The sequence below is a fragment of the Ischnura elegans genome, chromosome 8, assembly GCF_921293095.1.
Source record: "Ischnura elegans chromosome 8, ioIscEleg1.1, whole genome shotgun sequence".
In the NCBI taxonomy this organism is placed as follows: Eukaryota; Metazoa; Arthropoda; class Insecta; order Odonata; family Coenagrionidae; genus Ischnura; species Ischnura elegans.
In genome coordinates this window covers 23,445,247-23,464,405 of record NC_060253.1, presented here as the reverse complement: position 1 = coordinate 23,464,405, position 19,159 = coordinate 23,445,247, and the positions used below count along the sequence as shown (strand labels likewise).

At 38.8% G+C, this 19,159-nt stretch overlaps 1 protein-coding gene across 1 annotated transcript in view; it reads right to left on the bottom strand.

Annotated features, from left to right (window-relative positions):
• The window catches only part of LOC124164072, a 97,611-nt gene that overhangs the window by 14,260 nt on the left and 64,192 nt on the right, over positions 1–19,159 (bottom strand). The window contains exons 3-9 of the mRNA XM_046541244.1: positions 10,473–10,595; positions 7,304–7,779; positions 5,594–5,965; positions 3,922–4,029; positions 2,511–2,841; positions 1,069–1,179; positions 359–446 (exon numbers count right to left, since the gene is read on the bottom strand). Coding sequence (XP_046397200.1) covers positions 359–446; positions 1,069–1,179; positions 2,511–2,841; positions 3,922–4,029; positions 5,594–5,965; positions 7,304–7,779; positions 10,473–10,595 — 1,609 coding nt within the window. The remainder of the gene's footprint in view (positions 1–358; positions 447–1,068; positions 1,180–2,510; positions 2,842–3,921; positions 4,030–5,593; positions 5,966–7,303; positions 7,780–10,472; positions 10,596–19,159) is intronic.

Sequence of the window (19,159 nt, the reverse complement as noted above, 5' to 3'; positions counted from 1 at the left end):
TTTCCAGTCTCCTCCTTTGGGTGTTCAGAAAAATGAGCTACATTTGCATGAATACATAATAGCTTGTGGAGAGTAAACAAGTTACTAACATTGACCCTTAAAAATTATGCTTAAAGATTAGAATGGTCAATATTAATGATAACTAAAGGTTTAAGATGAGCTTCAATTAAAGCATTTTAAAAGAACACCCACCCAAAGTGCCGAAAATTAAAACTGAACATCATGAAGTCAATAATAGCAGAAACACAAATCATAGTAAAATGGAAAGATTGAAAGCTCTGAAGGGTGAGTTCAAAGAGAAGAAACCTTCAATACACAACATAGTCTTGCGAAGAAAACATTATCCTCAGATTCCTACCTCACTCTCATGACTAGATCTTCTTACAACTCCATTGTCTCCTGCATCAAACTTCTTTGGGGAAGGATAGGGCTCAACAACGCGCCACCTGAGACATAGATATATCAAAATCAGAAATTACCCATCACCAAAACATTACCATAAAACTCAATTCTTCATTAGGTATTTAACACATGGCAGGCTGACTATTCATTGATATCAAATTTTAGATTTTTAAAACGAAGTTAAGACAATTTTTCTTCATTCCTACTTTAAAGAAATAGCACAAAAAGCATAAGTAATTCACAAGATTCCGAAATAAAGCCACACACACATGAAGTGTATTTCACATGCAAAAGTATACACATTTTTGGTAAAGGATTTTCTGAATTATTTACAGTAATATTAATTAGTATTTTGAGCCAAATATGATTGATAAGGTATGTAAAATTTTTGCGATAAATAATTTAATTTACCATATTCCATAAAAACTATGCAATCCTAAAGCCCCAGAGTAGTGCTAATACAATGCTTTCCCCCGTATGGAAGAAAGTGATTTCAACAAAATTTGTGGCTTAACCAGGAATAAATTAGAGACATCTGCAAGTGAGAAACAGCATAAATTTCTCCAGGTTAAAAATGCCTTTTTAAAAAATAAAAACAATTACGATTAACTAAAAATATGTACCAGATAGGGTGTGATGTAAGTCTAAAAAATAGAAAACACTTACTTTGGTGTCAGAATTTCCTTGTATGGCAACTTTTCCACTCTTGTAGAAGCAGCCACACTATAAGGTATCACTATGTTGTCTATGTCATAAGAATTTTCTCTCTTCCTTCGACTGAAAATACAAAATCGGAGTTAGAAACAATGGTTTAAGCATACAGAATAGCTACAAAACAAAAAGGCATCATATTATCATTATTACTCTACCATTTTTATCACATAAATGAGGGTAAAGTAGACAAAAAAAACTAGCCATAGTAAAGGTGTCAGGGATCATAGCTGACAACATTAACTAAGTGAGAAACAATATGGGATGTAGCATAATACCTGGATTCAAATTCCCTGACTTTTCCCCCACCTTTCCCTGGCAAAAATTTTATTTCCCTTGTCTATTTATACAACTTTAAATCATCAGATAAAATATTTGAGAGCAAAAGTCAATAAAATGCCAAATTCTTTTAATAATTTTATTTGTAAATGCATTTATTTAAAATGAAAACATAGAAAAGCAGTAACTTATAAACTTAATTAAAAAAAAAGAGAAACACAACACCTGTCTCAACAATGAACAAACAATTAGTAACTTAGTTGACTTAATTACTGTGAAAAAATGATTTGTAACTTAAATTAACTCAAATAAGCAAAATACAGAGAAAAATTTAAGGTTTTACAGCAAAACAATATATATAAAAAGGTAACTTCACTGCATGTTTCTAGGTGAAACACACAAGCCCACAGAGGACCAATAAGGTCTTTGGATAACAATTATACGACAATAACAAACTTTGGTTGTAAATGTCATAACATAGATTGACATAAACCACTTGATATTGGCACGATGGTAAAGATCTGCCCATACACAATCTGTTACAACTGGAAAAACCCTCTCTACTTAATAGGTATATTTTTTATTCGTAATCCTTTGTAGGTACTATGAAATAAGTAACCTGACCCCACTGCAAACAATTACCACCTTCAAAATAGCGATCTCTTTACTTAAAAACTTGCAAATTAGGTATTTACTATGACATATAATTTTGCTACTTTGCATTTTGCATTGGCATGACCTCATTTAGAAATGCCAGAATCAAATATAAAGAGGTAAAAAATAGAAATTAATAACAACATCAGGCCTTCAAATAATTGCTCCCTAGCATAATTGCTTTCATTTAAGCACCTAGGAATTGCTAAGCTAATGTTTTGATTTCTCAATGACATTTAAATGCCTTCATATGACTTTTCTGGTTGAGCATTGTGTAGTGAGCCTTTGCTAGATCAAGGATATCTCGTTTGTTTTTCCAAACTTATAGAAATATCCTTTGATAACCCCAGTTTGTGTAGCCTTGGTAATGAGATCCTCGCTACACAGATTATTGGAGTATTTAGGTACCTTCAGTTTCAATTTGCAGAGGGTTTAATGTGCTAAGAAGAAGAGAAGGGACTTACCTCAACAAGTCGTGCAGCATGCTGGGCTTGCGCTCTCCCCCTGGCCCAACCGAGTACGAGCCAGGGGCAAGGGAGGATGATGAGGCCGAGTAGGGCAGGTGGTGGTGATGGTGAGAATGGTGGTGGTGTGGATGGTGGCCGGTGGATGATGTGGACGATGATGACGAGGCGGACGAGTGGTGCGGGGGTGAAGTGGAGCCAGGAGATGCAGGGGATGCAGGTGGGAAGGGCGAGGGGGGGGCTGTGCCGGGTGCTGACGCTGAGCCAGAGGGGGGCAGGCCCAGCTCCATACGCAGCTGCTCGTCTGCATCCTCACACGCCGACTGCAGAGCTGTAGGGACAACGAATGGATAGAGCATTAGAATAAAACAAAGGACACGCACCACTCAAACTATATTCAGGGATCACATTACAGTCAAAATCAAAATGAAAGTATTGTTGAGTTTTTCCAACTCATCACTGTATATCAAAAATGTGATCATTGGTTTGATGCAGCTCTGCACTCCACTCTCATCTGCAAACCTTTCCATATTCATGAAATTATTTTCTTTCACATCTTTAATAACCTGTCTTATTTTGAGCCATCCTTTGCCTTCCCTCCCATCTACTTAACCTTCAACATTTTATTCTTCAGGCCATTACGTCCCATAAATGTGCCCAGCTAAGTTTTTCTTTTTAAAATTTTCTTCACAGGGTTTTTAGAATGCTTCTATTTACTAATGCCCCATTAAATACTTCCTTATTGCTCTTACCTCAACCATTATTCCATCTAGACCCATATATTGTTACACACTCCTTTAGCAAAGTTTCAGATAAGCATGCCTTTGATCCATATGGGGATCCACCAGTTTTAACAGGGTGGCCAACTATTTTCTGGGCAACTGAGCAGGGATTAGACTTATTCCTCTCCAAATGAGTAAAAAGACCAAAATTTGGCAAATAAATTTCAATCTACTGTTGTATTACTTTGGGTAGCAAAAATGCAATACCTCAAGTGATACAAAAGCAACAAAAACCTACATAGGCAAATACCAGCCAATATCATCAAGAGCTGGATCATCAACCCCATACACTAAGGGGATGATATTGGGATCATAACAATGTAAAATTACTTTGGTTTAAGGTACTACCATGTGGAGAAGACCATATTCATGAACATAAGCCAAATGAAGCTCCTTATTATTATCTGCTTGAAGCAGAATTCATGAAAACACACGTGAAAAATCATCCCTAAAATATTTTATAAAACCCATAAACCCCAGCCCACACCAAGTTAGTGGCACCAAAGCAAGTTCTCACATTCAACAATCGATTTGAGATGTTAAAAGGTGTGTGCCATAAACATATCACAACCCACTAAGGAAGGAACTAAGGAAGGAACCAAGAGCTTTAACAAAAGGCTAACACATACCCATGGCAGCTTTGAGCCTCTTCTGCTTGAGCCTTTGCAGAGGATCACAGTGATTACCACCTATGCGACCCCTACCCCTTCTGCCTTTTGCCAGCTTGTGTCGTAACCCTGGAACAGATGGTGTGGATCTTTAATCACTGTTCACCAATTATGTTGCGTTGTAAATTAACGTTAAATTTAATAGGAGAGCCTTCATGAACAGACTATGCATCTTTTCTGATTACCCAACTGTGCCTCCCATTAATCCCCACAAAAAACTCTACTTATTAACAGTATCAGCCACATAAGTTATTAAATGTTTTAAAGGTGATTAAACTTAAAACTCCTGACTCATTTGCCATCAATAAATACATGCTATCAAAATTTCAAGAGGAAAGTTTTACAAACAATTCATTGCTAACTACAGTGCAACCTCGATATAACGACACCCCACGGTGCACTAATAAACACTCGCTATAGCGAATTGTCGCTTTACCGGAGGTGGAGCAAATAATAGCCAATATACCTATTGCGAACAGATATACAGGAACAGGAGTGGTGCGGCGACAGAGAAATATCCATCCGATAAACATAAGCATAAATCCAGATGAAAGGCGATTTTTTTGCATCACTTAATTTCCTTACTCAAACAATGACTATTTAAACAATTTACAAGCACCGCACTGAATAAAAATCATGGAAAGCATTGTTTCGTCAATCATTATGCCAATGCACAACCGACGAAGCCATTTTTCTATGCACTTAATCAGTTCATTTACGTGATCATTCTATTATTTTGGTATTTTCCACTGAAATTTCAAAAATTAACTGATAAAACAGTATCGCGGTTATTTAATGCCTCAAATGTTTCCATTGGTGTATGTTTATTGTTTCTGTACGTTAAGCGGCAGTGAAGTGAAATAACGCATTGCATTTGTTACTACAGGCAAAAACGGTGGAAGGTTGTATAACTTTCCTGCCGTGGAAGACTTTTTCTATCAGATGATGTAATATCTTCATCATTTTTTCATTCTTTTTTTAATTGTGAAGAGCGAATAGGAAGATAAATTAATTTCGACACTCTCATTGCACTCCTTTATTTTTATTTTCTCGCTTAGACGTGTTTAGTGTTTTTTTGGCCATGGTGACTGCCATCAAATGCTTTCTATTCACGCAACTCATGGACGTGCGGGTATGCTGCCGACTGCTTTCTGCCGCCCCAGGAATAAAAGAAGATGATGCATTCGCGAATGCTAACGCCACAATATTTTCACCGAAACTAACTACTTATTTATGGAACGACAGTTTGCCACATAAATTTGAGACTGAGCACTCGATTAACTTCATTTCTAACAGATTGCTAGCAATTAATTACAGAGGTTAAGGAGTCTTGATGAAAGTCTTCCGGCGGTGAAACCCTCGCTATGGCGAGAGCCAACACCAAAAGGGTCTCGTAAAAACGAATTTTTAACACGCTTATTATAGGGTCAATTGACAGTGCATCGGCTTTCTCTTGTTATAGCGGGAGTGTCGCTATAGCCCGTACTCGCTTTACCGAGGTTTCACTGTACCATGTTGCGGAATATTGCCTGTATTACAAAACTATCTTCGAAACTCCCTAAATTTCAGCACCATTTCTAACCAAAACTTTAACAATCAAAACAATTGAAATTTAAAAAATGAAAAAGCTTACTTGATGATAAGGCATTGGCAGAGACTTTCTTGATTCGGAAACTGGCATAATTTCGGCGGCGAGCACCAAGTGCACTCCCAGTGCCCCTTGTGCCCATGCCAAAGTCTGCCGAGCCCACCGTCAAACTGTCATCCTGCTCGCCAGCCGATCGAATGGCAACCGCAGGCCTCCTGCCACGCCTCGCTCCCCCTATGCAGCCCCCCCTGCGCCTCCTTGCCAGCCCCATGGCCGTTCCCCCACCTCGCCCCACCCCAGACACACCACTACTAGACGAGACACTGCTCAAGGACGGCTTCCCCTTCTCCGACAATACATCCTGTTGCCAGCTCTGCGTCTTCATTATGGCCCCTATGTGGATGTCTGCAGCTATATCTGAAGATAAAGAATAGATAATCAAAACCCATTTCCCAAAAATGAATCACCACCTCCGTATAGCACCAAGAGCTTCATCATAAGGTGAAGAGACAGGGTGGTTACATAATTTTTGTATTCAAACTGCCAGACATTTCCTTGACAGAAGTTCTTCTTTAAACTATTACATCAAAATTTTCAAAACATGATAAAATTTCTTTTTAAAACAGATCTAGAGACAATGAATAATACTACTTAGTATCAATTACTACATAAAATTTTTGATAAGCAGGAGTGACAGAACAAAATTATTTTAGAAATATTGTATTCAAATTCCTCTTCAAAATGTGTTCTTATGCAATGAACACAAAGAAAAAAAATCAGTCAATTCAAAGCCACATAAGTCTTCAGCACACTGACAGGGTGGCACAGATTTTTGGAATTTTGTGCCATAAATTTTCCCGAACATCATGGACAAAAAGCCTGATTTCCCGGACCCATTTCTAAGTCCCTGACTTTTCCCTGATTATGCAGTAAAAACCAGGAGACATGCTCACCGCAGAGTTGAGCATGTTGACAGAGGCATCAAAAACTAGCATTACTGGAGTACAATATCAGACGTGGAAAAATTTTTACAAAAGAAATATTCCATTCAAAAAATCTAAGGATGACGGAAGTAGACATCTTGGATCTTGGCAACTTGGTTTGAGTTATGACCCAACTTATCATCATTTATTTATATTTTAGTTTGAGTAGTAATTAATTATTAGTAGATTTTAGTCTGAGCATGATTTGCAACTCAAGTGAGGTCTCATAATTCAACGCAACAAGAGAATCAAGTTTGACTATATTGAATGACATTCTGGAATACAACCCATAGTCTTCACAGGAAGGCGGTGAAGGAGGTGCAATACGAGAATGGTTTTGAAACAACATTAACCCTTCCAATTAGATTTATTTTCCGAATATCGTGCTTCCATTCTCTATTTATTTTTTCTGTGGTTCTCTTTTAAATGGCAGGTTATGAAATTATATTTTGTAATTTGTTATAAACGTAGAACCGTGAAATAAAATGAGATAATTAAACATGGAAAACGCAGCTATCGCTACTCGAATAAAATCATTTTAATCCTTCCAATGCATCATTTTTATTTAAATATGAATTATTTATGTATGTTATGTAAGTTTTAACATTTTTAAGCTTTAAAAATTATTATATTGTTCCTCTAAATAGTGCTAAAACTATGAAAATCCGATGACGAGATACACTCGTCATTGCGCGGTTTGGCGTCGAAAGTTCACGATGAGCTAGACTCGTCATTAGAGCGCAAGGGGTTAAAGAGAACAATATGAGCTCACCTCTAGTGAATGACAAAATGGGATGAAATGATGGGTCCACTCTCGCTACCCTCTCACATACGGGCAGCGACGAGGGGGGAGGTGCCCTGGGGGCTGAGAGGGAGGGGGCACTGGGCCCTCGTCGGGGGGCCATGCAGAGCACGCATGATGGCACTCGCAGGGCATTCTGGTGGCAGCCTGTGCACAGCACCTCAGCCGCCTTGGACGGGGGGCTGACGACCCCCGCCCTCCCCTTCTTCCCCCCTCCATCGCCCCCCACCCCCCCAGGGTCCGAGGCTCGCAGCAGCCGCCTCTTGCGCGGCAGCGACCGCAAGGGCCGGACACGGCAGCTCGTCTCCCCATCACCACTGCAGTTACCCTCCTTGCCAACCTCCACGTGGTGGAAGCCATTGACAACCACAGTCTGGCCCGACTGGTTGCTTCCCTGCTCAGCAGGCTTGGCAAACACCAGCGGCCCCTTAGATGCCCTGATTTGTCTGCAAAGAGGGAAGGCATCAATCAGCATGTGGGATAGATAAATATTCAGATTAAGACCATACACAATTACACCAAGAAAAACTAGCTTACTATGACATTCATATGCTACCATTGCTAACCATAAAACCTTCAGCTGAACGTACATGCATGTGTGTACCAGCAGATACTAGAAAACATACTTAAAATTTTAACTCTCTCATCTCACCTGTTCCCCCAGCCCCATCCTATCTTCATTGCCTAAACTCTTTCCTTATTTTCATCCATTGCAACGAGCAACAAACTTCGAATTATCCCCTATGCGCTATAGTAGTCTTGCATCATGTGGGTAAATATTAACATAAGAGGGACATGAAAACCGTAAAAGTGCCACTGAATTTTGAAAAGTTGTACGATTTATTTGGCATGTAGCAGTAGTGGTCCTTGAGGGGGTTCACCATATACTGAAGGACAAGAACCTTGGTAGTGGAAGACGTTTTAAAGGATAACAGTAATGTGATATTCAACAAATAGCCTCAATGTTAGAAATAAGTGTTGGTTGTGCAAAAAATATTATCCACAATGTGTTGCATTTCCTTCTGTTGTAAGAAGTGTTTGTAAGAAGCATGAAAATGTCAGGTGACAGCTGATTTGAAAGATCATTACATTGATGTCTGAGAAGAACTCATGCATTGTTTCCACACCAAAGTAATATATCTGGGGAAAAATTGCTGCGGGTGATGGGACATAGGTGCTGTATCACCAACCAGAAACAAAAAGCTCAAGCAAGGACACTGCAGCTCTATGCCAAAACCAAGAAATTCTGCACGTAATAGTCCTCCAGGAAAGTCATGCTCATCCTTTTCTCAGATGAAAAAGGAGTAATTTTTTAACATGGAAAAGGGAGGGACAGAAATTTATATTCAGATATACTGAAAAATCACCTTTGCAAGGAGTATATGAAGAGGTCTGAGGACTTCATGAGCATTGCTACAGCATGACAATGTCCGACCTCATATGCCCAACCGAACACCCATTTCACCGTTCAGACAAATCACGATACAAAATTAAATCTGCCCACTCATCCACCTTATTCATCAGACATTAATCCTAGTGATTTACTTTCGTAAGTTCAGTGTACTCAAAGGAGGAATGAGAGGAGTGGGATGATTTCTGAAGTGAAAAAAGAGGTGAAAACCACAGTGCACAAAGGCTTCAGGTATGGCCAAAGATTTTTTCTAACTTCCATAGGGTTTGAAAACATGTTTTGAATGTCCTGGAGACTGTTAAGAAAAATGTTTAAAGTTTGTTACAATAAAACGTTGCACAAGAATTTAATTAAAATCACCCTAATATTTCATTGGAATTAGGTATTGGATTAAACACAGAATAAAAAAATAAACACTGAAATACTTATTTTAACAACCTCCTCTCACAACAAGAAATTTATTCTGTGATGATGATTCTGTATTTGATAACGAAGTTTTTCTGCCTACTCTGCCTTTCAGTGGGTCTGGATTCCTATGAATACTTACTTCCCTCAAATATTGAGAAGAGTTGAAACCTAGCTAATACAGCTGCAGAGTTAATAGTGGTGTTGGTGTAGTTGTCAATTGGGAGAAAAAGTGTTTCAAATGCATATTAAGGTACAACCCATTCCTTTTGAAAAGTAAATCCTCCACACAAATTTTTGAATATCAGACTTGTGACAAATGATGCACAACCATTAGTCTCAAACCATTGCTAGTCAATCAACATAAAATTCTGCCTTTGGCAACAGGAACCATCTTTAGATCAAATAACGCTAACGCACAAGACTGATCCAGCCTGAACATTACTATCAATAGGATTTTGCTCAGTGGTTGCTAAGGCTTCTTGGATAGTACAATCACATTATTTCAGCACTCTCATTGGGTCCGCACATTAATGTGGTGCATAGCTCTTCACTCTATACACATCTTCTGTTGCCAAAAGCAGCTTTATAAATAACAGCAAATGATGAAAACCATGATTTCTATGGCATCGATGCATCATATATGTACACATACTTTCAACTTCAAAAATTTTATTCTCATTGCTCCCATAATGACTATTAATGAAATAATCACCACTGCGATCACCAATAAATGATGCCTGCTTACAGAATCAGTTGGGTTACACAGAAAACTACGAACTCGGCTGGTGAAAGAAGCACTTAAGAGCTTTAAAACTTGTTAAAACATTTTTAAGGTAAATTTATGTGAAATATCAAACATAATCTATACTACAGCTTCCCTACATTGCTAAATTCTTTTCTATGATCATTTTTCCAGGTCATACCACTAACAACCAAAATGCATTATTTCATAAAGCGAGTTAGTTATATAATTCAACATTAGCCACGAAAAAATATTTACACATAGTCTACATTTTGCTGACACTTTTCATCAAGTAAATGCAATGAGAGTACATCAAATACCCTGAGAAAATTCTAAAACTGTTTACATGATTTATAAATCGGAAGTTACATGCGACTATAAGTTAGTGCATATAGCCCCAAGGTTACACTTGCTGACTTCCAAATTGCCCAAAATGTGTGCTACCCATTGGAAGGTACCACATGAACAATAAATGCTAAGTAAAAAAAACAACAGGGTTATCTACCCAATACTTATGTTGCAATTATTTTCAATTAGTTGCAAAAATTGTTTAACTGCGCTTCAATGGTTGAGCATACCTGTGGATATCACTATGCTGTCGAATGCGGTACTCAAGGTCTGATATCTGTGCCTGCAGCCATGTCCACCTTGAGCCCACCCACGCCCTTTCCTGCGCCCACTTCCACGCAGATCGCCTCCCTCTGAAACAAGCAAAGAACAGCCAATGAGCAACACATGGAGAACTCACACATTAACCACTTCACACAGGGAAGAGATTCAATCAGAGCTAATGAACAATACCACATAATAGAATAAGTAATATCATAGATACTATATAAAAACCCCTTATTCATAAATCCGAACAGAATGTTATTTGCTTTTGAACACCAAGATGAAAAGTACCATCAAATATGAAAGTTCACACTAATTATGCAAGAAGAATGAAATAAAATATGGCCAAAAATATATTAAAAAAGGAAACTTAACTATCACTTACAGGAACCTAAATAAGACAGTAGTTCATGCAAAAAATTATTGAAGACAACTTGAAGGCAATTCTTCAAAGTTCAGATGAATAATAAAAGCAACCCACAAACGGGGGGTGGGGGGGGGAAGGCGGGGGGGGGGGGGGTAAAATTGAGAAAGATGTTTGCAAAGGGGGGCAAGGGAAATTATACACTGGTGAGGATTAAATAAGTCAGGAGGATGAAACTAAGCACTAAGGAAATCAGAAGAATAGAAAAAATCATTGATTATTAACTAATGTTTAATACATACATCTGTCCATTCAATAAATACATTATTATTAACAACAAGGGCCCCCGCGCACTGGCAACTTTTACGAAGCAACTATTTAGTTGCTTTGAGGAAGTCCCTATGGAACACACGGCAGTAGCGGCAACTAAAAAGTTGCCCGTGCGCGGGGCCACAGTCAATTTCGTATGTTTCATTTGAACATCCACAGAGCAACTAAATAGTTGCTTTGTAAAAGTTGCCAGTGCGCGGGGGCCCTAAGTCTATAGAACGAAGGTAAAAAGTATGAATCACTGTGAAATGCCAACAAATAGTCGCTGCTTATGTCGAAGACATTACAAGGAGAGTGCAATAAACTGAATGCATACACCATAAATTAATTTTAATCATGTTATTCATGGTATTCGCGACGAAAAATCCTCCTCGGCCTTGTGCATGGAACTCACGAGGTTCGTTGTTATTTACACTATTGTACGCTCTCTCTCTCCCCCTCAATGAAAGAGTAAATTATCTTGAAAGAGTAAATGATTCTAAATTCTTAAGACGTCACCGACTCATGGAAAGCGGGAGGAAACTTTCGCATTTTCTTGCATTTAACTTATGGCAAGAGTACAGCTGACTGGGTAACTTTTTTTTAGCTCGAATTATATGTTGCATCTATATTCAGAATTCCCTTAATGAAGGCGATTTCGAGTCTGAGAGAACGACCCCGAAAATTTATCGCACGTCCTTTTAACTTTCAAACTGCCCGCTGGCCAGCAAAATCCCCGTGACCCCTGACAGAAGGCGGTACGGGAACCAATCAATTCGGCGAGGGGCGCGGCCAGCTCCGAAGAATGCAGGTATAAAGCGTACAAACCGGTTCGGTAGCACAAATAGGTGAAAAATGAAACCCTATACTAACAAGAAAAATTAGCTTCATAGCTCTGGGGCGTTAAGAAATCGTATCACAACCATTTTGATCGGTCGTCGTGCTGTCTCGTTTCGCGACGTTTCTTCGTTTTGAACTTGTTACAATCATCTAAAAATTTTCATGCTACAAGAAAACTTTGCCAACTTTTGGCATATTATCACAAATTAAAAACCCCTACAGGCAGTAAAATGTCGCCAAGGCAGAGCAATTATACTCAACGTGCTCTGAAAATAAAAGTTGGTAGTGTAAGTTTTAAACGATAATAAGCCGAAGAGAAACGGCCGAGAGGGATTGATGCTCTGAGTAAAAAAATTAACGGCTATTAGACAATATCTATCAATCTTCTTAGAATAAACAGGCAACTGTCGCGCACTTAAAATTGCGATGAGTTGTTCCTTTGCCATCTTGAAGCCTCGTCCGTAGATTTTGTTGTAACATCTCCGTGTTATATTTTCATTCCGATACGACGGCTTACATAACTCACTCTTTAACTGAATATTGTACGACAAACAGAAACAAATGAATACGATACGGAGCACTCAAGAAATTTCACGCTAATTTTAAATCGGTTAAACCTTAAGCTATTTTTTTCGTAAATACATCAATGTTTTACGCTAAGTTATACTATAAACCCGGCCATCTTACAACACAATAACCATATGTTGTTTCCCCCGGTTGATATAAAACTATTCTTAACTCTCTCTGAAACTACGAAGGAGAGGCCTTTAAAAGGGATATGCAGTCAATATTCAATTGCGTACCCGCGAGACGTCTCTTATTAACACGAGGACTTCCGCTGAATCTATGGAACACAAGCATGCCTTGTTTAAAACGCAAGTGAAATGGCAGTTAGCGCCCACAACGGATAGTATTATAATGATGGTTAGCCAGCCATGTAAGTTGAAAATCGTGGAAACGCTAATTATATAACCGCGAATAATTATACCGCATGTTTACTTCGATTACCCAACTGTCTAACAGCTAGCTCCATTTCGATTATTCTGTCTATCCAGGCGTCTACCACGCAGGTTTTTCATCTATCACGAGTAACGCTGGTCGGTTTACCAATCCCCAAATCATTTTGAGGCTTGCGTAGAGGAAACCAGGCAAGAAAGAAGCAAATCTGAATGTACATTTAACTGTTTTTGACGATCGACTCCGAAGTTTCCCGAATATCCATAGTCACCACTGAAAAAGAGGGCACTGTGATCGACAAACCTGTGACCGAATAGAAAACAAAGAAAGCTATCTCCACCACCATCTTTTACATTGTGCAGCGACACCAACCGGTGACGGTCCGTCAAATCCGCGTTGGACACTATTAGGACACATCACTCTCGCTCTACCGGTAGTCGTTATACCTGCATTTTCTGATGACTTTAGTGTTTAAAGATTACGCTGTTATCCTGGAAATTTCAAATGATAGAAATTACAGCCCTGTCAATATTCACTTGACTCTCAAATATGAAATATTCACGTCAGTATTTAATTTATGGTGTAACTTGGAAGAGACGTAAATGTTGGTGAGGTTCACTCTGTATCATCTGAAAAATTCAAGATGTTTCAAACCAATAATATGTTGAAGTACAAAAATCAGTCGAGCGGGAGTGATGCGTCCCCTTAAGGGTCTTGTACCCAAATGCGGAAACCAAGACAGGGAAGCCGAAGGTCGGCTGTTCCACAGAAAAAGTCAGTGATATCTACCTCTCCCCCCCCCCCTTCAAGCAGATCAGCTGCGGCAGTGAATCACAGCGAAGCTTTTTTATCGGGGGCGCGTCGGGGGATGTCAACTCTTTGGCAGTAGCCCTAGCAAAAAGCGAAGGTCGAAATGAGAGTGAACCCTTGCATTAGCTACAGATTTCGAATGGTCCTTTCCAATTCTTCCCGTTAATACGGATGCCCCCACTATAGGCTAAATCCGTGGGTTGGTTTACATGGGTAAGGGCGGAATTCTCCCAGAACTACGCCACAGGCGTAAGCATTCTCCACATTCAAGGTAGGGGATTAATATACGTGGTTCCTTTACCTGAGCCACCTCGCAGCGCAGTTATTATTTACATTGTCCAAGGGCTTTACCCATATTTGAACCCCGCGGCCCTAATTTTAAAAACCAATTGCTCTACCCGCCGTGTCTATATGATTTTTATAGCCAATATTCAATATAGTGACCAGCAATAACTCATAGATTACGTCCTTCATGTGCATAAGATTTGTTCCGCGGGTTAAGATCGTTAGACGAGCGGGCCAGCCAGTTTGAACTACAATGTTGTAACTATACACATATGATGCAGGTCGCTCAGGTTATTTCATGAAGAAATGGTAGCTCTAAAAAAATGAATAACAACAGGAGCGGACTCAGTTCACGAATTCCATTGTGGAGATTAGAGGAACTGGTTTCTGAAGCAATGAAACGGAAATTAACAGAAAATCTGTATTCAATGTAGATACCACAGGAGTTTTCACCTCACCCCGATAGCAGCAAAGATCTTTTTCCTTTCCTGTTTATTTTGCTTAGCAAATAGTCTTTATCTCAGCGCTTAGACTACAAGGCTGTGATGTTCACGCATCGGTTTGCGCAGGCACCGTGTAACCGAGACTCAAGAAAAGACACATTTTGTCAAGTGTTGTTATTTTCTCATGAATAGATTCTCCAGCGCCTAATTAAACCATAAGGCATCCCACGAGCTTTTACTTTTCGCAAGGCTCAAGAATTCCCTGATTAAAGAATAACTTTACTCATGTTCATTTGAATTAGAAAATCTCATTTTTAGGACACCAATTATTTTTTTAAACTTATCATTTTCTAAGTAACATTTCTTTCGTTCATGTAGTAAAAAATAACCATCAGGAATAGCAAGATTTAAAAATGGTCATTAATAGTGCTGAGCAGAAAAAAAGAGTAAGCTTAGATTACCGAGAAGGAAAGCTTGAAAATTATCACCACAGAAAAATGACGATGTTTCTCTACAATATGAGGTCATTTTTGCATATGCTCCCCATCATAAAATAAACGTATATTCAACAGCAAATCACAGAAGTAGTAATGATATCTTGCGTCGATGCGCGTCGATGGCTACGGAAATTTGACACCGTAAATAAAAGTGTAGAACATTATGTAATCATTACCGAACCAATACGAAAGGCCTAAGACTAGGGCTAAAAAACGATAAGACGCCCGACTTCCGGTTCGTATTCGCCGTATGCATAGAGCAAACACGCTCTCTAATACCTTTAGAAGTCATCAATAAGAGGTATATCACGACTGCGAACCCGATGCTGCGTCAAGGAATGAGTTCGGAGACTTCGGATGACAGAAGAGCGCTCAAAAAAGCCGGTTCACATCAAAAGCGAAAATTTTGGTGGCGGAGCAGACCACCTTAGCAAAAAAAGTCGTAATGTTTAAAAACTTCTAATTTTCCTTGACCACCATTTCTTTCATGGATACTTCTGTGATACTCCTTCGTCAATTTTTTTTAATCCGACCAACTTAATGCTTGCCCAGAATCCAAGACCCAGCTGCCTCCTATGAGAGAAATAAAAATTTTATACGAGCACAATATACCTAGAGCGGCGTAATTTCAGCTACTCCCTAGCCAAGACGAGGAATACTAGGGGTATGGACTATCCTTAGGGAAAAGTGTTCCACGCGGGTCATATAAATGAACTTCTTTCTTCAATTAGGATTAAAACTAGCTTACTCTAACTTTCCACAGTATTTTCCCGCAAAAATTCTATGACTACCCCAGAATGTTCAAGGTTTAAAGCCGTTGTACCGATCATTTAAATGACGATATGAATTACATCCCTCTAACTAAAGAATAATTTATTTGATTTGTTATTTCTAAAAGGTGGTGAAAGAATATGCACCAATCGAAAACTGAAACTCGAAACGGTTGGCAATAATTCCTAACCTCGAGGACGTCGGAGATAGATACCTGGCAATATTAGAGGAACACATTACAAAATGAAAGATTTAGGGGAAAATTTCAACATAATTTCTGGTCCTAGTTTATGTAAAAATAAAAAAAAACACTTCCTCCTCGTTTGAAATGGCCAGTTTTGTTATCTTCAGGGAGGGTGATGACAAATTGAGGCATTATTTGGATGTCCGACTAGAGTAGTCTCCATATAGCGAATAAGCCCTCACTAATCCTCATGACACTGATATTTAAGTAATTCCCTCGGAACGCGAGGGAAAAAGCAGGCATTACAACCCGCATCTATTGACTCGGAGTGGTACTTGGGTATTTCCCTACCCCATCGCCCTCCGCAGCGTACAACCTCATGCAGGCAGCAAGAAATGCTCAGACGAATCTCTGGTAAGTCCATGTACGTTCGCTAATAACGAAAAATTTTTCTTTTCCAACCTTTTACTAGATGATTTTTTTCCAATTTCCCCGCCAGACGTAATTTAAAATCAGATTATTACGTATCTGTCAGTTAAAATTTTCGTCATGGATAACATGATGTTCAAAGCAGGAATCAAAACATAAAGAACTATTTCCACACCTTCATGAAAACAATTCAACTTATGCTAAACGATATAACATTTTACTATCATCCTAATTATCAACACTACAAATAAAGTCTTGCAGTTGAACTCAGGCTGTCCACCGGTCGAATCTCCATTGATGCCGACGCACAGTGGGCTGAAATCGAAAAAAGCTGGACAAAAGTCCAAAATGACGTTTTTTGAGATAGAGACTTCAAACTTGGCGTAAATACTTATAAATGATTACCAACTATAGATGTATGTGCCATTTTACATCAATACGATCCGTTACTGAGATACAGTGGCCCAAACATGACCAACTTTTTAAAAACACGCGCGGTCTCGTTTTTCTTCAGAAACCTTTGAATTTAAGCAGGTGGTGTTGCGTTGGCATGATTTTTATGGAATAAAAAACGCAATATTCCTTTGACTTGATGCTTTGCCTATACTTTCCATGAATTTTGAAGATTTTGGTTCCCGTTTGACTGGTTTTACAACGCAAAATGGCGTACCCGTTTTTCACGTGAAATTTGACATAAAGTAGACATTATCTTTCGTTTACGAAATATATAACTCAGGAAACTCACATCACGGTGTAAAGGAGAGATTTCTTAAGTATGCTAAGCAGAAATCTTGGAAAAAAGTCTGCGACGAAGGAAATGAGAGCGATTTTTCGATCGCGAGTCAAGGCTGAGCTCCACGCCGCGGGACCCTGACGCTCGGTAACCGAGGTCGATGTTTCAAGTTTTTTGAAACTTTATTCTAGAAAATCGTCATTTTAAGCACAGAACCTAGTCATTAATGACCTAAAACACTATACTCACGACATTAGCAAGGATTATGGATCGACCGAATTGACCATTTAACGCGTTACTCGAGTGGAAATGCTTGGGATTGGATATTTGTCGAAACCATACCACGAAAAAGAAATATGCTTCGGGAATTGAAGTAGGGTTAAAAGATTGACTTGGAGAGAGAGAAAAACAAACTGTTTTCGCGAAATGCAACTACCGTTAACATTTTCCATTTCCACCCTCGCCGAGGTGGGTCGCGTGGAAAAGGGCGTTTTATGACGACGCACAGCCTTTGAAGGTATTTAACAGATTCTTCTTCAAGGGTTTTTCCCTTTTCTCTACAAAAATACGTTTCAACTTGCAGTATTATTTTGAAATCGGTGAAGAAGTGCCGTTCTAGTTCTCCTAGTTTCATGTCGTTCAGTAGTGTGATTGTCAAGTTCGTTTTGACGGCGCATTGATTTACCAGCTTGAATTTCGTAAGGTGAGTTTTTTTATTCTTTTCATTTCAAAGATGCGTTTGTTTCAGTACAATTTCAATGAAATCTTTTAATTACTTATGAATTTTGACTATTTTTGCCTCTCAGTAACCATGCCAATTATGATACGTGTTCTCTAACATATATTTATAATTTTCGATTCACCTCGCACGGTTTCTAGTGCTTTTTGACGTACAAATGTATTCAAACCATTATGAAACTCGTTTTGAGTTTCATAATGAATTATTAGAAACGAAGGGAATTGCATCAAGATAAAAAATACACTTGTTGGAGTTTTTGTAGCTGAGATTAAATGTTGAGAGCTACGAGGCTGCTCTAGATGGTCTCCGTGAATTACTTAAGTTGAGATTCTGGTCTAATTACGAAAAAATGTGGAGACAATATTACTGGAGCAATGAAAGATTTTAGTGCTACATATTCGGATCAACAACTATGGAGATGAATGATTTGAGGGCAATATAGAATCGACTTGTAGGTGTGACCAAATATTGTTTTGGATTATCAACCTCACATTGCTACATCCGATTTTTTTAATGTGTGCTACACATATCGCACTGGATAGAATTTAAAAAAATGTAGGTAAGGAAGAATACAACAAAGCTGGAATCGAGTTCAATGGTGAAAATGCCTACTAATTACGGCTAACATTCTTTACAGGCCCGAGGATACCTGAAAACACTCCTTATAGAGAGAAAATTTAGATTTCAGAATGCTTTTAGAGGAAGGATGGGGTTTATTGTTGATGTTCCAAGGCCTGTATCAGGGAACTTGAATGACGGTAATAGCATACTTAAGAAATCTCTCCTTTACACCGTGATGTGAGTTTCCTGAGTTATATATTTCGTAAACGAAAGATAATGTCTACTTTATGTCAAATTTCACGTGAAAAACGGGTACGCCATTTTGCGTTGTAAAACCAGTCAAACGGGAACCAAAATCTTCAAAATTCATGGAAAGTATAGGCAAAGCATCAAGTCAAAGGAATATTGCGTTTTTTATTCCATAAAAATCATGCCAACGCAACACCACCTGCTTAAATTCAAAGGTTTCTGAAGAAAAACGAGACCGCGCGTGTTTTTAAAAAGTTGGTCATGTTTGGGCCACTGTATCTCAGTAACGGATCGTATTGATGTAAAATGGCACATACATCTATAGTTGGTAATCATTTATAAGTATTTACGCCAAGTTTGAAGTCTCTATCTCAAAAAACGTCATTTTGGACTTTTGTCCAGCTTTTTTCGATTTCAGCCCACTGTGCGACGTTTCGAAAACCGACTCGAGACTTGAACCCGGTGGACAGCCCGAGTTCAAC